We start from the raw sequence: 22274 nt of genomic DNA on the forward strand, positions 1-22274 counted from the left end.
GAATAAACGAGATGATACCTCCCGCCTACCAGCCATTTGGAAACCCGCCCTTATTGACAAACGAGTCCCTAACACAAAGAATGACACCAGACCCACACTCACGAGAGCCACACAGGATGTAACCACCATACATCCACGCAGAAAGCAGACTCAAACCCACACTGAGGATGAGGCACGACCACAAACCAGAAGCCAGACCATAGCTGCATCATTAGCCCCTTTAAACCCCTCCAATCCATGCATGAAGCAGACTGACACACACCATGAAGAAGTAGCACGGCTACGAACACGAAGCCAAACAACAGCAACACAGCTCACCAGCTCAAATCCCCCTGCTACTCAACTAACCCAAGCACAACCAAGCCCCCACACAAACAGAACACACCCCCAGCCAATCAGAGCACAGCCAACTCCCCAATTAGAGCACTGCCAAGACCCCAACCAATCAGAACACACCTCCACCCAATCAGAACACAGCCAAGCTCCCACCCAATCAGTTCACACCCCCACTGGCAGTTAAAAGGAAGAAACAGCTGCGATCACACACATTGCTCCTAGAAGCACGAAGCCGAAGACACCAGCCTGAAGATGACGAATGAGACTTCGTCGAAACGTTGCCAAGAAACCTCCAATTTTACGTGGGAGAAAACCCGAATAACCAAAGACCTATATATGTATATGTATATATATGAGTGTTTGTGTGTGTGTGTGTGTGTGTGTGTGTGTGTGTGTGTGTGTGTGTATAATTCCAACAGAATGAAAACGTCAGGGGTTCTGGGCAAAATCTGACCTGACAAAGATTATCGTGGGGATGCAGTCTTGTTGTTTCTCCTTCTTTCTCTTTCGTGACATAGAATCCATAAGTAGTGGCTGCTGGAACTAGAAAAGGGAGTGCCAGGAAGCAGCTGTGTGAAATCCCTAAGGCCTGGATCTACACAGAAGGGAGCCTATAGAGGCTGTTAGGACAAAGTTGAAAGCCAAAGATTGGAAAAGAATGACTGGTGTATTTCTATTGTGAGAACCAGCCAGGGACACAAATATTTGGAGAAAGAAGTATCAAAATGGGGGACTCAGAAGAAGGGAGAGGGAAAGAGAAGAGATAGAAAAATTAATATTGAAGAATTATACTGTGAAATAATAAAAGATACAAGAAATATTAACAGAAATAAGTGAAAAGACACAAGATACTAGGAAAGCTGAATTGAACTGAAGTAAGAGGTGAATGTCGCATTCCAAAAGCAAGCTGCAGATCTTTCAGAGACACATAAATGAATAGGTTGAGAGACAAATTCTTTTATTCATGGTCCTTTCAGGTGGTGGAAGAAGACAGAAGGTGATTAGCTACACTGTACTTGCACAAATAGGGAATCATGTAATCAATAAGTAATCATGTAATGCTGGAATTACATATTTTGAAAAGATATAAAGTTGAATGCATTCAAATTCTTATCTTGGTTTCAAAAAGTCATTTTAATAAACATACAGCAATAAGTAGAATTCCAGTTCAGGAGAAGTTAATGGGAATAGGAGCTCTAGTTGGTGGTATTTCCTAATACTGGAGATACTGTTTTTTCCTGTTATTCTGTTCCTAAATATACACAATTCCAACAAGGGAACAAGCATGAAAATAATCTCTGAGAGATTAGTCATTTATCATGAATAGGTTTCCAGTAGCCTCCTTAATGCATACAGTATTAAATTAAGTTGATTGACAAATACATTATTAGTCAAGCCTGTGTAACAGACTGAAAAAGAAATTTTAGGTAACAAGATTATATACACTGTATCTTTCTATAAAATACACCAATACGCTATGTTTGATCCAATGATTCGGGTTGATTATGACATTCACATTAAAAATAGGTGCCTTAAATCCCTTTGATCTGCATGCATTTTATTGCTTCCAATAGCACAGGTGTCTGTTCTGAATCTGAATGACACAATGAGCCCAAACTCTTGCTTAATAAACAATACGCAGGAGGATAATAATGATCTCATGTGCACCCTCACTACCTCTGTGATTTCTACAAACAAAGCCAAAGTGTTTCACTATGGAAAGTAATAAAGCTAGAGGACTAACTATCCCACAAAAAAGCTTTTTTAAAACTAATATGTTCTTTGTATATCATAGAGAACAAATGGAAAATGGATCTATGTGTGGGAGAAGAGTGCAGAAACTGGGGGTAGGGTGAAAATAAGAATCAGCCTAGAATCCCTACATACTAGCCATAGGTGAACTAAGTCCAACTCTCCTTGAGTGCATAACTCTAAGCAGGTGCTGACCATTAGTTGAGAAGATTCTTGTGAATACTGTAGACTATAGCAATAAATTAGTTTAATTGATCCTTTGTATATGCAGACCTGGACTGACCTGGACTGACATTAGTATCATATGCATTCAGCAAAGAAAAGCTATTATGCAAATTAATGGAACAGAAATTTGTTATTACTATACAGAGAAATACCCCATTTAAGCAACCATAAAGTGATCAGCTTTGACAAATATAAAAAGTAAATAACCGCTGATAGCATATTATTATTTTTATGTAACCAAACATAACTAATTAAGTATAAAAAAATAACAGAAATACAAATGTTCCATCTACACAGCACTTTAAAGCTAAATATGGGGAAAGCATTATAGCAGTAGCAATAACACAGATTTATATACCACTTCCCAGTGATTTACAGCACTCTCTGAGCAGTTTACAATGTCAGCATATTGCCCCCAACAATCTGGGTCCTCATTTTACCGAACTCAGAAGGATGGAAGGCTGAGTCAGTTTCGAGCCCATCAGGTTCACACTCCAAACTGTAGGCAGTTTGCCTGCAGTACTGCATTCTAACCACTGTGCCACCACCAGAATGTCAAATAATACATACTGTATATATTTCTGAAGGAGCAATCTTTTTAGATGAATCTAGCAGAATAAATCACTTACTACTCAAGCCAGAAAAATGTCTTGGTGGTTACAATTCAGCAATATCTCTGGCCCTCCTTTCTGATCAATGCCTCCAAATATATTTCTTACACCCAACTTTGGTTTATAGTTTCTCATCCAGAAAATTATAGACACCTTTTTGACATTGGAGTGTAGCAAAATTGTTCCTTTTGTGATTAGATGTGCACACTTCATACTACTCTAAGTATTTAAAATTCTAAGCAAGAGCGAAATAGTATTTTCTTTTAAAAATATCCCCTAAATGCAAATCTGATTGTTCTCTGCCTATACAGCTCAAGGATTTATAATAATCTAACAGAAGCAGTCTGACACAAGTCAGCAAATAGTAAAACTGGGTTTAAAAAATTGTCTTTGAACAGACAGTAGTTAGTTTTCTTAGAATAAGATGTAAGATATTTTTTTAAAAAAATATTCAAGTTTAATGTGATGTACTTAAATGATATTTCTAAAATAAATAACATTTTAAATAGTACATCTAGGCAAAATGATAGAGCTGGGAATGTAGCAATGCCATCAAAATTCCTTTACTACTATACAGTGGTACCTTGGTATTCAAATGCTTTGAAACTCATTGAATTTGGTATTCAACACACTTTGATGTGAAAATTTTGTCCCGGTACTCATTGTTTGTTTGGTACTCAACACATAAGCTATAACTTGTCAGTGTCGGCTTTCTTGTGACTCACTACATTATTTCAAACAGAAAAATCTCTTTGTTACTCATCATTTTTGGTACTCATAGTACCTCCCAAAACCAAATAAGGATGAATACCAAGATACCACTGTAATTTTATTCAGTTTTCCTCTAAGGCTTCTGAGAGCATCAAACACAGTTCTCATCCTATACTGACAGGGTTTGAATATCATACTAAGTCATAAAAAAACAAAAGCAAATTAGACCACTCTAAATTATTTTGCTATACAGCAATATGTGTCTGGCCCAACATCACTTTTAAAATTTCATGACTGGATGGAGTTTGACCCAAGCTCTTTAGTCGAAACCCTAAATACAGTTAGAAAGAAACATTATAGTATTTTGTTGGTTCTGGTAAGAAGAATCCTGAAAAAGATAAAATTGTGCATGTTCCAGAGTGATGGTAAACAGACGTTTTTCAGAATTAGTCAAATTAAGGATATATTAGATTAAGCAATTAGTTTGTGAGCTTTTAGAAAAAATACAATTATGGATCAATACAACATACTGAACTAATCCAATCTTCTTTTCTGATAAAGTGATTGGTTTACTTTAATTGATATAAACACCCTTGATTTCAGGAAAGCAATTCAAAAACCTCTCCGTTCTAGAAGAGAAGATGGCAAAATATGGGCTGGACTATGCTATCATTAGATCAAGAGAGAGCTAACTGAACAACTCTATCCAACTGAGTTAACAGTAAGATGAATTTCCTTCCCTGCCCTCCCCCCCCAAAAGCAAATGCAGTCACCTATCATGTGAAGATCAAGATAAATCCTAATATCTATCTCCTTACCCAAGGAGTAGAATGGGAATCAAAGCAAATTTGCTGCCTTCCTTGTTCAATATACAATCACATAGTATCTTCCTGCGACTTGATGGTAAAACTCATGTAAAATTTGTAACTAGCTTAGTAATTGAGGTAACAATAAAATTGGCAACTCCCCCTTAGTCAGGATAGTGTGGACTTAAAAAACAATACAGATTTTATAGCACAGAGCAAATTTTGAGGTTGGTCTAAGGATTGTGAACTATGGTTTATGATATACGTAAATTTCCAATTTCAAGTCTAAGTCCTTTTATTTTGTATGCTGTAAATCGTCCACCAGAAGGCAAGACAAATTAAGCATCAGTAATTTAGAGAAAGAATTGGAAAATTTAGTGAATTTGTCTCATAAATTATGCCAGTGCATCAAATTGCTGCTTTGAAGATTTCAGATATAGGATTGATGAAAAAAATAATTCAAGACAGGCGGTAGAACAACAAAAAATTCCATCAAAGCCAAGAGAATTGTTTCCAGTAAGGAGAGTAGGAATGGAGTGCTTTGTGATATTGGCAGCGTTTCTGTCTATGTTTAATTTAAGGAGTGACTGGTCCTTCTTTAGAGCCTCTGCTGCTTAGCTTTCTTTGGTTGCAGCATGATTTAGAATGAGGTATTTTCCCAAGGCCAGACCCTGGTCCCTTATCAGAATTAGTGAACAGCTGCACTGAGTCAGATGCATTACTCATAACTTATGACAGTTTGTTGTCTCTTGAACTGCAGGTGACAGTCTGGTTAGTTCTCAGAGTGGTCCCTAACAGATTGGAAAAGAGAGACAATGGTTGGAGAAAATGCAGACTGTGAGATTCTGTGGCTTCCATAACTGCACATTTAATCTTATCCCCTCACTATCCAATGTCAAATACAGAGCTAGCTTGCCTAAAGGAGTTTTTGAAAATAATTTCTTGATAAGATTTCAAAAATTAATTTCATATTTTCTTATGTTCTTCCTCGTCCCCTGGACAATACTCCCATCTTTGTCAAAAAGGATGGTTCTGTCTACAGTATATGCAGTCCATGATTACTTACTCCTGAACTCTCTAGTAGTTAGAGATCACTGTCTTTGATTCTTACTGTGAAAAGTTTGAATATATAGTAATGCCCTAAGAATGATATCTTATTTTCAGAGCCTTACGATTTTTCATGATTTTCTGCTTGAGTTCTTAATTGTTCATTTAAATGATTTGCTGATTTATTCTGAAGATCCTGTCCTCCATACTTTATGTTCAAGTTCAGACAGTGCTTTATGGCTTCAGTCTACACAATAAATTATAGAACTGCATCTTTAAATTCACCTGTGTCGAACCATTTGGCCTACCTACCACATTTCAATCAAAAGTATTCAGCTAGGACAGAATTCATTTTGTTGTGGGATCTCCTCCTACATATATCAGGTATATTCAGCATTTGGGAAGCTTTGCCAGTTTTTACCATAAGTTTATTCCTCATTATGCTGTATTCATCCTACTCAGAAGGTGGTTTCATTTAAGTGAAATACTGAAGGCAACTCAGTCTGGCATTTACTTTTCAGCCCATTTTCTATCATCCAGATCTCACCTACCTTTTTTCTTTCTTTTTTTCTACAGATTGATACTTCTGATTTTGTCTTGGAAATTGTGCATCTACAATCGGTTTCAAAGTCTAACAGTAACATTTGCATTTCTTTTCTGGCAAGTTCTGCTTTTCAAAAGAAACTATGATGTTTTTAATAAAACTGAGAAAACTTTGCAGCATTCGCTGTTTTCTTGAAATACTGAATACCTTATAGAGATTCAAACAGGCCACAAGAATTTAGAACATTTATAAATACTTCACAATCTTATTCAGTGTTGTGTCACAAGGTCATGATTTTCTCCTTTACTTTCAAATGCTTTACATGTCTACCTTGAACAATGAGAAACTTGGGGCTTTATAATGTAAGCATAAACATTTTTACCGTGTAAGTTTCTTCCAACCTCAACTTTATGGCTGGAAAACTTTAGCTTCCCTCTTCTGATGAGCCTATTTTGTGAAAATTTTGGGAGATTCCTTCTTTAACTGACTGAATCCAGGTTCTAGCAAGGTAATTGGGCTAAACAATAACTTTTACTTGTGGTTGAACTCACTTATAAGAACTTATTTTTTTGGCTGCCCTCTTATTAAGTCAAATAATATTTAATGGGGCAAGATGTCTAAAAGCACAGATGCCTATCTCTTGGAAATTGTTTTCCAAAAATATACCTCAGAGCAGAAAGATAAAGCATCATCTTTTCCATCTACTTATGTAGAATAAAAAAGGAAGGAAGAAATAATGGGGGAAGATGCACATTATGTACCACTGATTAGGGTTACTTCACATAACACGGATGGATGGATGGATGGATGGATGGATGGATGGATGGATGGATAGATGATAGAGAGGGGAGGAGGCAAGCAGGCAGGCAGGCAGACGTGCCATCAAATTGGTTTCAACTCTTAGTGATCACATAAATAAATCTTCTCCAGGATAATTTGTTCCTAACTTCAAACCCGTCACCTTCCTTTCAATAGTATGTTCATTGTTGTTGTAATTGAATCTATCACTTTGCTGCTGGCCATCCTATTCTTTTCTTTCCTTCCACTTTCTCCAGCATTTAGACTTTTCAAAAGCTAGTTCTTTGCATATGTGTCCAAATATGATAATTTGAGACTGATCATTTTTGTTTGAATGATAATTGGATTAATTGAATTAATTGGTCCTGTTATCTACTAGTCTGCTTTCCATGATATTCTCAGGAGTTTTCTTCAATCTCAAAGTTTAGAAGTCTAACTTTGCATCCATAGTATCACAGGAAAAATACTGCCTACGCAATTCTGATCTTTTAGGTATAGAGACTTCTAAATATCTGTTTCAAGACCAAAATAACTATTCTACAAAGTGCCATTTTGTAGAGTTGTGTTTCTTTATGTTGGTTCCTTTACTGTTGACAATCAGTCCTAAAAGGCAGAAGCTATCCACCACTGTATTACAAATAACCTTTGACTTCATTTAGTGACCATTCAAAGTTACAACATCACCATTCATTTAGTGACCATTCAAAGTTACAATATCATTGAAAAATGACTTATGTTTTTCACACTTATGACCAAAGCAGCATCCCCATGGTCACACCATCAAAATTTGGATGCTTGGAAACTGATTCATATTTATGAAGGTTTTATGTACCGGGATCACGCGGTAACATTTTGTGATCTTCTGAAATGCAAAGTCAATGGGGAAGCCAGATTCACTTAACAACCATGTTACTAACTTAACAACTGCAGTGATTCACTTAACAACTGTGGCAAGAAAAGTTGTAAAATGGGGCAAAATTCACTTAACCACTATCTCACTTAGCAACAAAAATTTTGGGCTTAATTGTGATTGTAAATCAAGGACTACCTGTATCTTCATTATCAGTTCAAAGGCTAGTTACTGAACCAGTTTTCATGAATCTGGTTTTCTTTGTATTTAACATTAAATCCTTTTCACTGTGCTCAGATGGTTGCAGATCATTAGCATTTTCTGCTACTGGAACAGAATAATCAACATAGTGCAATAATTAAAGTTTCTTCCTCCAGTTTTAAAATCATGCTCATCTTCTTCCAATCCAGTTTCCCTCAGTATGTATTCATAAATAAATAAATAGAGGGTACATAGCCATGTCTCCCTTTTCTGCTGATCTAGAAGCAGTCTTTTTCACCATGTTATGTCCGGAATATGGCTTCCTAATCTGGGTATAGATTTCACATACAATGAGATGTTCTATATCATTTTTCTAAGCATATTTCAAAACTTGATATGACAAAATAAAAAAAAAAATCTTTCACAAATACAAGATATATACTGTATTTGCTTTTGCAGTCACCTTTTTCTTTTTTTTAGGTGAGTCATATTACTAGGTTTGAGGATATTAGAGATAGGATTGCAAAGTCTTGCATAGATTTTCAATAATACAAAGTAAAATAAACCTATTTAGAGTCATTACTTTCACATGGAAAATTTAAGATTGTACAATTTTAAGAAGGTAAAAGTGTTATCTCATTGGAACATAAATTTATAACAGGAACATAAATTTGTCATGAAATGCAGAATGCTTTGTCTAAAACTCTGTCCCAAAAAAATGCTGCATGTATAATTTGTCTCTTTCTTTTGCAGCTTCAAATAACTCAAAACATTAATCCTGATTAAGAAAGGCTAACTAAGAATTATACAGGATATGCCCCCAATGCTGAATCATGGAAATACTTGTTTAATGTACCCCAGCCAAATTTCTCTAGTTCTTCCTTTTCATTGAAATCCTGTGTCACATTTCACTTTATTCAAGACAGGTGCAAAAGCTATGAACAGAAAAAAAAAGCAATAAATGAAATCTCTGCCCAGAGTAAATCTTAGGAAGATGCTCAAAACAACAATGATTCTGCATAGTATAAGAGAGGACAGAAGGAAACTCTGGAAGGTTTTGAAGATTCTGTTGTTATAACCTACAACAACAAAGTAGAGTTCCAACAGTGTATGCAGTGTTTGTTTCTTGATCTAGGCTAAGTTGAAGGGATGACATCACCCAATTTTCCAGAGCACCTTTTTGGGTCATGGGATATTTTCAGCCTTAACAGGCAGCTGACCTCAGAAATCAATGTGGCCCTAGTTATTATTTGGCAGGGAGCCTCCTAGGAATTCCAGGGCTTTTAATCCAGAATGGAAAGTCAAATTAACAGCCCCAAAAGCAATGATCAAGAACACTACATGGATGCAGTCACCAGAAGTTAATGATAACCAGTCAGCGGGCTTTAGCATTTCATTAATTGCTAAGGTCAGTGACTGAGATGCTGTTTATTGTATTTGATACTCCAAATAATTGAAGTGTCTTGGGAAAAATAAATACTATTTCTGCTGATATAATATTGTTCCTTTAAATCTGTGATGGCAAACCTATGGCACCTGTGCCACAGGTGACACGCAGAGCCCTCTCTGTGGGCACGGGCACTGTTGCCAGGTGCTCTTCCGGGTTCTGTCACATGCATGTGTACCAGCCAGCTGCTTTCTTCCAGGTTCTGGAAGAAACTGTGGCTCACACGCGTATGTGCTCCAGTTTCGGCACTTGGTGCCGAAAAGGTTAACCATCACTGCTTTGAACTATTGCAACCTGAATATGCACAGACTGTAGAAAGTAGTTGGGTGTTAAACTAAGTAAAACTATTTCTTGAAATTGCAATAGCAATTATTTTTCTAAAAATAAAAGAGAAAGAGAGCCTTTTCTGTCATACCCTCTGGAACATCATATCCTGAGGTGAGATTGGTTCCAACCTGCTCGCCTTCCAGAAGGCCCTCAAAATTTCAGGCTTGGGGACACCAAGCAAATATTGGTTATATTGTATATAGTTAGATTGTACTCTCCTTTCGTTTTATTAATGCATTTAAATGAATTTACAGTATAATTTTAAAAATTGTTTTAATGGTAGAAGACTATGATTTTACTTGTGTTTTAATTTTAACTTTAACCCTGAAATGCCAAGTGAGATGGATGGCCATATTAATAATGGCCATAATAAATAAATAAAATAGAGTTTCTTGTAATGAAATCTTATTTTTTATAGTAATTAAAATGTATGTATCATTTGAAAATAGAAAGCAAAAATGGACAGAGAACAAAAATAGGGATACTAATGAACTGTATCACACATTTCTATGGCAGATTTATTAACTCTATCTATCTATCTATCTATCTATCTATCTATCTATCTATCTATCTATCTATCATAGATTCCACATTTTCTCATCAGTTTTCATTCACTATTAATATCATGCTATCTTATTCCCTATGTTTTACTTCCAAAAGCTTTGTATATGTGTATTTTGCTTTTTATTAAATGAATAACAAGTCCTACTAATGCAAACACTACAGTGCAACATATTTGTGATTTGCACATCTTTATACTGACAACCTGGCAAAATAAACATAACAGCTTCTCTCTATCCTTCCTGGACACTCTGTATGTATGTACATTTCACTTCCATTGCAAGGAATGACCGAGACTAAATTTAGACATGCAAAATGACTGGTAAAAACCAGAAGTACCAACACATCCAACCACTTTCAATTTGTAGATATAACAATAGAAGGCTGTAAATAAAAACTTATTCCCACCATCCCTTCTGCCCAAGGCCTATCGTATCTCCTCTGGGGGCTTTACAATATTGCATTTTTTCCTTGGTGCTGGAAAGTTGCTGGCAAGAAGGCAGGAAGTAAATAAATATAATGCTTGAGTTCATCCTCCTTGGATGAATTCCTCTCTCCAACAAGAAGATCTGCTAAGGAATCATGTTAGATCTAGGGCAGCTTTCAAGGGACCTCGGGATTACGGTTCAATTGTTAAGAGACTTTGGAATCCCAGAATGTATAAGGCAAAATAAACTCTCAATAACTAAAAGCTTTTCTATTCAATCTATGTTCTAAATAAGATACCTTCATATTCAGTTATAGATGCAGTATGTACCTACAAAAATGAATTATAACTTTACAAAGAAGCCCCACTACATTTTTAACAAATATTTTTAAGCTACTTTGTATAATGTGGCTTTAAAAAATAGATATTACTATTATCTGTATCAATACGAAAATGCCTTGATGAAAATGTATTCAATTACTATGCATTAATGGAGGTGACCTGATTCCCTAAGTTTCTAGGCTTCCTCCCATGGTACTATAAGAGCAAATTTCAATAAATGGTTGTATGATCATGATAGGTTATTTGAAACCTCCCTGCGATATCCAAGCCTCTCCTTCTTCAACTGAGAGGAAAAGTGTCAAGAGTGTTCCCTTTCTATTAGTCTTATAGCAGTTGGAATAATAGTGTCATGGAAGCATTACATGAAGTTCCAAGCTGATCCTGCTTAAAGCAGTCTCAGAATGAGTGTTTCAGCTGCCCAGGAATACCATTCCAATCTTTCCCAGTATATTATATGGTGCATGCAAATTTAAATAATAATAATAATAAGAAGAAAAGCAGGTGAGCAAGAGGGGACCACCCAATTAGCTGCTGCAAGATCGCACAGACTGACTACAAACAATGCCATGACAAAACAACAAAAATGCATTGGAATATATGGAAGAAATGCCTTTTGCCTCCAAGCAAGAGCTGGTGGGACCACAAAACAGGCAAAGTAAACAAAAATGCAGAAGTTAAAAGGCTCTGGGATTTTAAAATTCAAATAGCTAAGCACCTGCTACATAACACCCAAGCTTAACAACTGTTGATAGGAAAGACAAAAAAGTCTGGAGATGACATGGCAGTACCTGGAGCAGCAGAACTGAAGAGAAAGAACTTGAGAAGATCACAAAATACAAAGATTTGCAAGTAGAAGTAGAAAAACTGTGGCAAAAGGAAGCAAAGATAGTACAAATAGTATTTGGGTACAATCCCAAAACAATTGGAGCATCACTTGTACATCATTAGTATGAACAAAATCACCATCGGACAATTACAAAATGCATCTTTACTTTTTTTTTTTTTTAAATTTGATTTATATGCCGCTCTTCTCCGGAGACTCAGAGCGGCTTACAATGTGTTAAGCAATAGCCTTCATACTTTTGTATATTTATATAAAGTCAGCTTATTGCCCCCACAAACTGGGTCCTCAATTTACCTACCTTAGAAAGGATGGAAGGCTGAGAAACCTTGAGCCTGGTGAGATTCGAACTTACAGTAATTGCAGACAGCTGGTGTTAATCACAATACTATCAGTCTGCTGAGCCACCAGGCCCGTTACTTGGAATAATTTACATTCTACAATACCTTTATCATCATCAAATAACATTTACCTCTACCAAGTTCTTAGGAAAGACTTGATAGGTAGATAAAAAAGCCAAATCCAGTCTAAACATCTACTTGATTGTGACCAACTATAATAAAAAATACACCACTTGAATACCATCAGCAGTTACCCTCAGTCAAATACTAAGGGAAGTTTTACTCAGAAAATCTTACATCTAGAGACCATCAAGCAACAATGTCAACATCAATAATTGCAGGTCTTTTGGAAGGACACAATTCTTGGATAAAAATGTCAAATCTAAATATCTGGCTGACTGTGCAACCAATCATAATAATCCTCAAGACTTTCCCCAGATCAGTCAAGGGGTTCTGAATAGCAAACTGTAAAGTACACCAATATTTTCCCAGTCTATCTCCCTGTCCCAACATCTGGTAGAGGTTTTCTCGTGGTGAGCTAGATGAAATTCTAAGAATTTGATAGCTCTACTTGTCTCAATGTATCAATTAGGTTTGATATTCCTAAATAATAGATATGTTCTATAATCTACATTTACATATTGGGATATTTCAGAACAATTATAAAGTATTAGTAAAATTTCTAGTAAATTGTAAAACCCCATACTTTGAATTAAAAACAACATGCACAGATTTCTTATCCAAATACCGTGTTTCCCCAAAAATAAGACCATGTCTTATATTTTTTTGAACCCTGAAATAAGCGCTTGGCCTTATTGCCATGCACTCAAAAGCCCGATTGGGCTTATTATCAGGGGATGTCTTATTTTGGGGAAAACAGGGTACCTGTAGTATATTTTGTTTTCTTCTTCTGTTTATTTCTGCTGTCAAAATTCCAATAGAAAGTAAGAACTCCAGTTGCTCTAGATGTATGTATTTAATATTAAAAACAAGAAAATGGATAGCCTTGCTGATAGATCTTATTTTTAAAAGAATGTAACAAAAGTAATTCATTTATTTATTTTATTATTTAAATTTTTATAGTTGTGAATTATTGAAGAATAGTATAACGGTATACAATTATACATGACCAGATGTTACTCTCCTTGGTAGTCCATGTTAAAAAAACCTCTTCTATTTGTCTTGAATATTGTCATTAAAAACAATTCTTTAAAAACAATGAAGAAAGTCCAGTTGCCTTCTGAAAAAGCATCTTTGGGACAACCATGACCTGGATGTCTGAGAATCTCCATAGACCTTTAGCTATTCACTTTGGGATGAACATCCTTTGAATGGTGTGAGAGTTTGAACAGATTTCCAGAAAAATTGTAGACTGCAGGAACCATTTGCACTTCAGTTTGAAATGCAGACAACACAGACTCATCCCCAACAGCCTGCACCTGTCTTCCACAGTGAAAGAACACAGGACAGAAAACATCCTGCAACCAAGAAGGCTCCACACACATTTGCACTACTCAGGTGACCCTGAGGACACAGATAAACCAATGACTCTCTAAAAGGATGCAAATGACCAGTGTCTGCAAAGAATATAAATCCTTCCATTCCCAACCATCCTGTCAGAGCTGAAGAAGCTTCTTGGATGAGAAGCCAAATGTCTTGAAAGAAAAAAACAAAAACAAAACAAGAATGTATAGTTGCTTCCTGAAAAAGCACCTTGGGACTCTCAAGCTAACACATAACTCAGAAGGAAGCTGAATTCACCAGAGGCGGTGGCAACAAGACAAACCAGCTGCATATTAATCCTGTGGTTTTATGGATCAGGTCAGAATGTTTATGTACGGTCTCTCTGTCTCTGTCTCTGTCTCTGTCTCTCTGGCATAAAGAGAGAAGTGGAAGGAGTTATGGTATAAAAGGCTCTTTTTCTGGTCCCTACCAGCTGAAATTCCCAGGCTGATGGGGATTTATAGCGTGTCCTTTCTGCCAGCACGGATGGGATGAGTTAATCCCATTGAGGAGAGCTGGTTTCTCAGATATCTTAGATCAGGGGTCCCCAACCTCCGGTTTGTGGACCGTTACCGGGCCACAGCATGCCAGAAACCAGGGCCTGCAAACAAGTGAAGCCCCATCCATGGGATGCAGGCAGCATGCAAAACCCTTCTGGCCCACAGAAAAACCTCACTCCACAGAACCAGTCCCTGGTGCCCAAAAGGTTGGAGGCCTCTGGCCTAGATCCTCATGTTATAAAACAGGACACTTGAAGATCAGAGTCTCGTCAAGATCTCATAGCTGAATGGCCTTGGCTCCCATATCTGAGATTCCCATATCAGAGATATGTCAATGAATCTCTCCTGTAGAACTGGTTAACAAGTTATATTTCATGTACTGTATAGGTTTCAGACCTAGGCTAGTCAATCTCTTAAAAAAGGTTTGGTTATGAAAGGTATGCAGTCAAATGCCATCTATAGCATCACTAGCATATGTAATTTGATATCTAATCTTAACAGCTTTATATGCAGCATTCCTTCCAACTCAAACAGATTATTTGATCCGTCAGATATTCATATGAGATTTTTCTACTTCAAAAATGCTTTTAAGACCTGCATATGTAGAATACTCAGCAATAAAAATGAACAATCACCCATGTCTGACATAAGATGATCAAAATTTTCTCAGTGTAGTCACAGTGGCCACAGATGAAGGCAACATACTCTAGTTTTTCATGCTGTGAATGAGGCCAGGAGTGGGGTAGAGACTGGGCAATACCAAATGTGATGGGCTTTGTCAACTTTCAGTTTAATTAAAGGATAGTTAACCTAGTTTAACCTATTTCACTGATTCAATATGGTTCTTCCTTGTTTATTTTTAATTAACATATGAAATTTATAAATAATTTCCACACAGCTTGGAGATCAGAGTTGGTGTTTGGGCTTGGACTGGATCCCTAGTAAGAGAAGGTTAGCAGAAAATAATATGATATTGGAACAGAGCTCTCTGATAAGGAACCAAGGTCACAGATAACCTCATCCAATTTGGATTAATTGTCAGGCATCTATCAGATGATGGTAGGTAAACTTTCAATTTGTTTACATAGAACCATGCTCACTTGCTATTTCTAGTGGCTCCCAGCTGCCAGCTGGGATTGGGCTTTGCAGGCAAAAGCATAGCAGGGAAAGCAGAGAATTTGAGTCTAAGCCCAATGCTGCACCAAAAGGTGTTAGCTAGAACCAATAAACTAGTGACAAATTTCCAAAATATATTTCATGTATCTTACTGACACTCATTTACCTTATTTAGCAGTGCCAGTGAGAGAATGAATTTGAGCCCACATGTACTGTTATGAACATTTGTACAATAAATAGGCAGGAGTCAAAAGCAGCCACTGAAATATTTAGAATTACTTATGATATACCAAAAGAGATAATTCTCTATAGATAGCAATTCATGGTAGTAGTGGAGTAGCAACTGCACAGCATATAGAAAAGTATATCTCTGTTTTTTTCTGCATCTATTCAGTCTATCAATTAAGCAGATAGTATTATAGTAGTCACTCCCAACATTTCTCAATATAGACTAGCAGTTACTTCATACATTATAAAATGCAAAATACAAAGATAAAAAGACTCCTATTCCCAAAGTACTACTTCCAGACTAAAATAATAAGCACATACATCTGTCAGATGTCAGATGTTAGTTATAATAATGCAAGTAGCCATGGGAACAGACATAGAATTCTTTGTCTGTTTTTATGTGATACTTTCATAAATACACTTAACATGAATGACCATTGAATTTTCTTACTGCTTTTGTAGTTCATTAGGCAATCGATTTGGGAATGGAGGTGTCCTCTTTGAGGAATTGACGTTGGCTATTGTTCAGGCCCTGACTTTTTATTTTTCCTCTTCAGAAATATTTTCAGGAAGAGCCCTACTTGCACATATCCAAGGAACATTATATAGATATATGGTGGCTTGCTTTCCATAATGCAAGGTATGGTATTGAAGCCATTCCTGTAGAAATGCTGCAGCAATTGCAGAAGAGTTTTCCTTTTCTATAAAATGATTGTGAAACAATGGAGCACATAGCATTAGAAAAAGATCACCAGATCCATAGACATCAAAACACTAGATGTGTAATTCTTAAAGCAACAGATTCAGGTAATGTTGAATTCCTTATAGCATTGTTTTGGCTTTATAATAGTACTTATACCTCTTTACCTGACTACACTCTTTAAAGATATACAGAGTCAGAAAGAATTAATGTTATTATTCATGGAAGACCCTAAACTGAATAAAGCTAAACCCTAAATGAAAAATTATTGCATTGTGCTGTCCCTGGCCTTAAATCAAAATTTGCATTGACACCCCCATCCCCAAATTGATTGCCTAATGAACCACTGCTACAGTATATAAAATATTCTTCCTTCTCCAGAAATAATACTGTATCTAGAAGTGTATATACAGTGCATGTTTGATTCCTCCCTCCCTTATATGAAAGTTCTTTGAGGGAATTTGCTAAGACGTATATGATTTATAAAAAGAGAGGACAGCATTTTTCAAATTCTTAACATACTATTTGGGAGATTAATATTTTGGGGAATTATTTTAAATTTCATTAATTTTTGAACTCTTACTTGAAAACTGAATGTGACATTGCATTAAATTGGTTATTTTTAATGCCTTATAATTGCCACTGATACTTTATTTTTCCCCCTTCTTAACTACAGCAAGTGCTGAATAGTATTTAAGGAAAACACAATACAGGAACCACAGGTAGCAAGAAATTAAAGACAGACGAGAACATGGAATCTGATTTAGATAAGTAAGAGGATGGCAGCTAGGATGCAAGCCAGATACTAAAGAAGAGAAGCATCATCTTACATTCTTGCCATGGAAATGCTGCAGAAGATGAATGGAACAATCCATCCCCCCTATCAAAGTCTAGCAGATTGGTCAAATGTGTTGTAAGCTAAGGTTTGTATGTTGATTTCTAAACAAGAAAATATGGGTTCACCGGTATATAAAAATATTGCATGCAACTTGTTTACATGGAAAATAGTTGGAAATTTGACTAAACACAGAAAGTTATAACTACAGTATTAAGAAGCTTTTAAAAAATTGTACTTCTATATTGGAACTCAAATAAAAAGAACATTAAAATACTTTGTAAAAAAATACATTATTTGTTGTTAACCTCATACCACAGAATCTGCTAAATGCTCTGCAAGCTACTATAATCACTTTACCATGGTTGTACACATGTACTAAATTAATTTATATGTTCATACAAATTAATATAATTATTATGCTAAACATAAATGTGTATTTCCTGTAGAAGTAAATATATCCTCTAATTGGTAACTTCAATTCTCTGTTAATGATCCAGTTTAGCAAATCTTCTGCAGACTTATTTTCTCTTCTGGTTTTAAAGAGTCTTCAGACAAACAAACAAAAAAACTGTTTATCATATTAACTTTGTTACTTTATCAGTTAATAAACAGAGACATTTCACAAATTTTGCCTTGCCTGCAATTTTTGAAACCAAATATACCATATTTGGAAAACTAAAAAAATGATGCATGAAATTCTATGCTGCATAAATGGATAGATAACAGATAACAGATAGATATGTTGTAGCAAATAGAGGACAGTTCCCAAGGGTTCATCAGTATCATTAGATCAATAGGAAGAAAAACTTTTATATTATGTATGCAGCTCCAAGAAGCCAAATAAATATGGAATCTGAGGAAATATTTGACTATTACCATTTTGGTTTAGAGTCAGACTATAGTACATGTTACTGGATCAAGCTCTTCTAAGTTATTCTGTTTTCACATCAGGTACCAAATATCTTTGAAAATTCTTAAGCAAATAGGGAACATGTTTATAGTCTCAAATAATTTGTCCCTGGAATATGATATCCAACATTCAAATCCTTTGAACATGGAGGTACTCATAACTAATTATCATAAACTTACCTTCCCAAGTCTGGCACCTTATATAGTGTACATATGTTATGACAGCAACATGCAAATTCCCAGTTATGGGGTACCACTACATTTGAAAGACTCTAGGTTTGAAAAACTATCATAAAGCAACCTGTGTTTGAATATATCATAAGTTATCAAACACTACAACTTATAGTTCTTTGTCTTTTTATTGTTATTTTGAGTTAGATATTAAACAGTTAAAGTACCTCTCTATACTACTTTATTTGTTTGCTATCCTTACCACATAATACTGAGAAAAGTAACCTCCAGGGTAAATCAGATGACACTGAATCATTAAGAATTTTTCATTAAAATTCAATTCACATACACACATACAAATAAGTAAAAAGATTATTAAAAATGGAAAATGATAATATGTAATACTAGGATCACATCTGTTAAAACCTAATTGATTTTCATGCTCTGACACAAAAACATCTAGATGGACAGCTCCACTAACTTGTTGCAGCAAACACAATATGGCCATTTTGTTCTTGTCTAATGTCATACTGCTACTGCATGAGATTGAATGTATTTACTCCCAACAAATACTTCCATGCAAGCATATACTAAATACAGCAGGTTTTATGTCCGAGGATCATGTACATAGCTGCATTGTTAGAATCCTATTCTGACACCTTTAACATCAACAAAACCTTTGTTTAAAAAATGGTATTATTGACCCTAAAAGGAACATATAAGCATGATTGATAAGCAGTAAAAACATGAGATTTAAAGTGTTATGCAAAATATTCCCCTTTAAAAATAATTCATAAATAATTCTGTACAGTATAACATCTTCTTAAAATATATGCAAATATATTTCGACTTGCATAGAGGAACTTAAGCTGTTTATCTTCAAGCTGAGATCAATTGTGTTTTTTAAGAGGTCCAGACAAACACAATCTAGCCCCAGAGGACACAGTTTATACATTTGGTGCTTATTTGGTGTTTATGAATTTGCTTTACAAATTTTATTTTTCTATATATTGAATGTATTCTTAAAATAATTTCAAGCTAATGCATAATTTACTTCCTAGACCAAATACGTAAAATTGTCTGGTTCTTAATATGACAGATAACCTCCCCCCCCCCAAATTAATCATGTTAAATATTCAAGCTATGTAAGCAAAGTTCATGCTAGAACGAAGACAATTTTTACTTGCGTGCGAGAATACACGCAGACCTAAAATGTGACTTCCCACGCTTTGTCTCATCTTTTTAACCTGTTTTTATTGCTGAATTCCAGCATTTACTGAATATTCCTTTCCCTGCTGAAGAAAAGCATGGCATCTGCAAGTCAAGGTTTTGGATGCCATGAAACATTCCTCAAGTGTACCAAACCTGGAAACAACAACTTCCTAGTGCACATACTGCTTGGCCAAACATGCACATGTGCAACAATGAACATGTGATCATCCTGAGGCAGGCTGGACTCCTCTTTCTACCTCCCTCCTGTGTCAGTCCTTTGCAGGAAGGAGGTGAGTTGCAAGTGGCCCCAAGCCCCAGCAGGCCAGAAGCAGCCCCCCCACCTCTTACCCTACATTACTGCTGCCCTTCCACCTTGGCAAGCCAGCCTCAGGTGGCCATGTCCTTTGGCCTCGCTGCAGCCCAGTGGGGGTAATGCCACAGGCAGGGGTTCTTTCCAGCCCCTGAGGTGGACACACTCCCGGTTTCTTCGCACTGCCAAGGCCAGGTCCCCCCCGGACGGTCAGGACAGACGTTCCCCGCCTCTGTATCGCTCCCAGCAGAAAGAGGGACTGGGGATGTGGGGGGGGGGGCGCCTTACCAGTCCGTCTGAGGCTCATCTATGACCAGGAGCAGCTTGAACTTTTTGGCTGCCGCTGAGGAAGACGAGGAGGCATCCACCAAGCCCGCCGAAGCTGCCGTTTGCTTCACGGCATTGGAAAGGGAGCTGAAGAAGCTGCTGCCCACCGACTGTTGCTGCTGCTGCTGCTGTGGCGGTGGCGGCTGCTGAGACGGCTGAGGCGAAGGCGCTGCCGGCTGCGACTGCTTGCGCTCCGAGGCCGGGGAAGAGGACGAAGGAGCTGCCGAAGAGGCAGGCGGAACCGCCGGAGGGGGAGGTTGTTGAGGCTCCGGCCGCTGCAGGTCGGTCATGTACCCATTGGGCAGGTTGGCGATAAAGCTGCTGTCCGAGAGCCTGCGCCGCAGAAAGTTCATCATTTGGCCGCCGAGCCGAGGGAGAAGTGGCCGCCGACGAGAGGTGAAAGGAGCAGAAAGGAAGGCTGGCTGGCGGCTTTTCCGCTTTGCCCGTCGCCTCGCTGGGTGCCGGAGAAGGAGGGAGCAGGAGCGCTGCCGCTGTTACGTGCGGGAGCCGCCGCGGCTGCTGCTAATGCCGCCGCTTCCCCGCTTGTCCCGCCCTCCCGTCTCTAGGTGGCAGCCGCCCAAGCCGTTGCCGCCTTGCCTTGCCTCGCCTTGCTCTGCTCTGAAGGCGGGAGGGCGGAGGGAAGCGACGCCAAACCGCGCCCTTATCGCCCGCCCCGAAATCAACGGGGGTCCTCTTGAGAAGCCCGCGTTCAGCCGCCGACTCCCGTCTCTCGGCGGGAAAGCTTCCGCGCTTTCGGCATCCTCCCCGCGCGCAAAACTCCTCGCAAAAAAAACAAAAAAACAAAACAAAACAAAAACCCAGCCCTGCTCCTCTTTTTTCCGCCCTGCACGTTTAGTTGGGAGATGCCACGGGCGTCGAGGTGTCCGTGGGCTAAGGGTCAACCGTGCCCCGCAAAACTCCTGGCTCCGACCATTTTGAAAGGCGAGGCTCCGCTTCACCCGTGCAAAAAGAGGGTAGCTGTCATGGGAACGCGAGATCGTCATGGTACCTGTGGCCCCGGCAGCGTCACGCAAAAGGCAGCTTCACACAAGTCCTCAGAGATCCAAGTTTTTTTTTTCTTTCAGGTCTGAAGGGCAGCATCTATACGAAGGATTACCGTGAACTTGTTTTAAGCCTATCATCTGGAAGTGGCCTGCACACTATAAAAACAACAGCCACAAAATGTTTAATAGCCAAATCAGTGTCTGGAAATCTCAGCATGAAAGATATTTTAAACAGAAGACAAACATTTACACTGTAGGTATCACTGGATGCCCTTAAGGGCAAAGTCATATTAGGAAGCTGTCATGGAAAAGGTCCTTCTTAGTCCCTACTAGCTGTATCCTGACCACCCTGATGGAAGGAGCGGTTCCTCTTTCCAAATTTTAATTTTTATATGACATAATTTCTCAGACTATATCCTAAAGTTTCAAACTTGAAAACATCAAAAACATTTCTGAATAACAAAGAGAGAAAATCTTAAATTCAGGTAGGAGGGAACGTTCTCACTTCAATCAGCACATTACAGTTTCTAGCAGATATAATCAAGAGGCTGCAAATAAAAATGAAAAGAGTGCTTATTCACCGAATCTTTCCTCTACACCTGCACAACACAGTATCTCTGATATTAATCCTTGTCTATTGCTTATTTCCAGCACTCACAATTACCAGTAAAAGGTCACTGAAGGTGTCAGAAATAATAAACCCTCATCTTGAGCTGCTGAAGACCATCAATAACAGCCACCACAACAAAAGCACCTTTTCTGGGTTGGTAGATAAAATAGCCAGACTTTATCATGTCATTTTGACATGATATATGTATTCTTAAGGTAGGCACAAATGAGAGCAGAATATGGGGAATATGCTAAGCACAGTTAAAAGTAATTGATCCTTAGGTAAAGAGCCACAAACCCTGACAACCTCCAGTTCCAGTTGTGCAGATGAGCCAAATGATGATTACACAAAAATAATTACATATTTGAACAAACCTTTACTTGCAAAAAATCTGCATTGTAAATGTGAAGAAAATGTCATTCAAATAACTGAACCTCCTTAAATACAACATAAACTTCCTGTTCACTATAAGATATTCTCCAGGACCAACACAATATATTACGTTTTGCAATATATTTATGTCTAATTTGGGGAGGGCATTTAATGCAAAAGTATCAGGCTTTTGAATAAGAAACTTAGCTCTGCGAGATTCAGATTCACTTATCTCTTTAAAATGAAATGCCAAGAGCTTTTAGAACATCTCCTGTTAAAAAAAGAATATAAAGGACAGTTCAATGCA

The 22274-nt window shown here is 37.5% G+C and overlaps 1 protein-coding gene across 1 annotated transcript in view; it reads right to left on the reverse strand.

The window, feature by feature from the left end:
- SYN2 (synapsin II) overlaps positions 1-20337 on the reverse strand; it is a 112218-nt gene extending 91881 nt beyond the window's left edge. Inside the window, exon 1 of the mRNA XM_070933666.1 lies at positions 19943-20337. Within this exon, the coding sequence (XP_070789767.1) occupies positions 19943-20337 (395 nt within the window). The remainder of the gene's footprint in view (positions 1-19942) is intronic.
- Between the last annotated feature and the right edge of the window lie 1937 nt (positions 20338-22274).

Source organism: Pituophis catenifer, unplaced genomic scaffold (genome assembly GCF_029215685.1).
Source record: "Pituophis catenifer annectens isolate HBS135680 unplaced genomic scaffold, rPitCat1.0.hap2 SCAF_2, whole genome shotgun sequence".
Lineage (NCBI taxonomy): Eukaryota > Metazoa > Chordata > Lepidosauria > Squamata > Colubridae > Pituophis > Pituophis catenifer.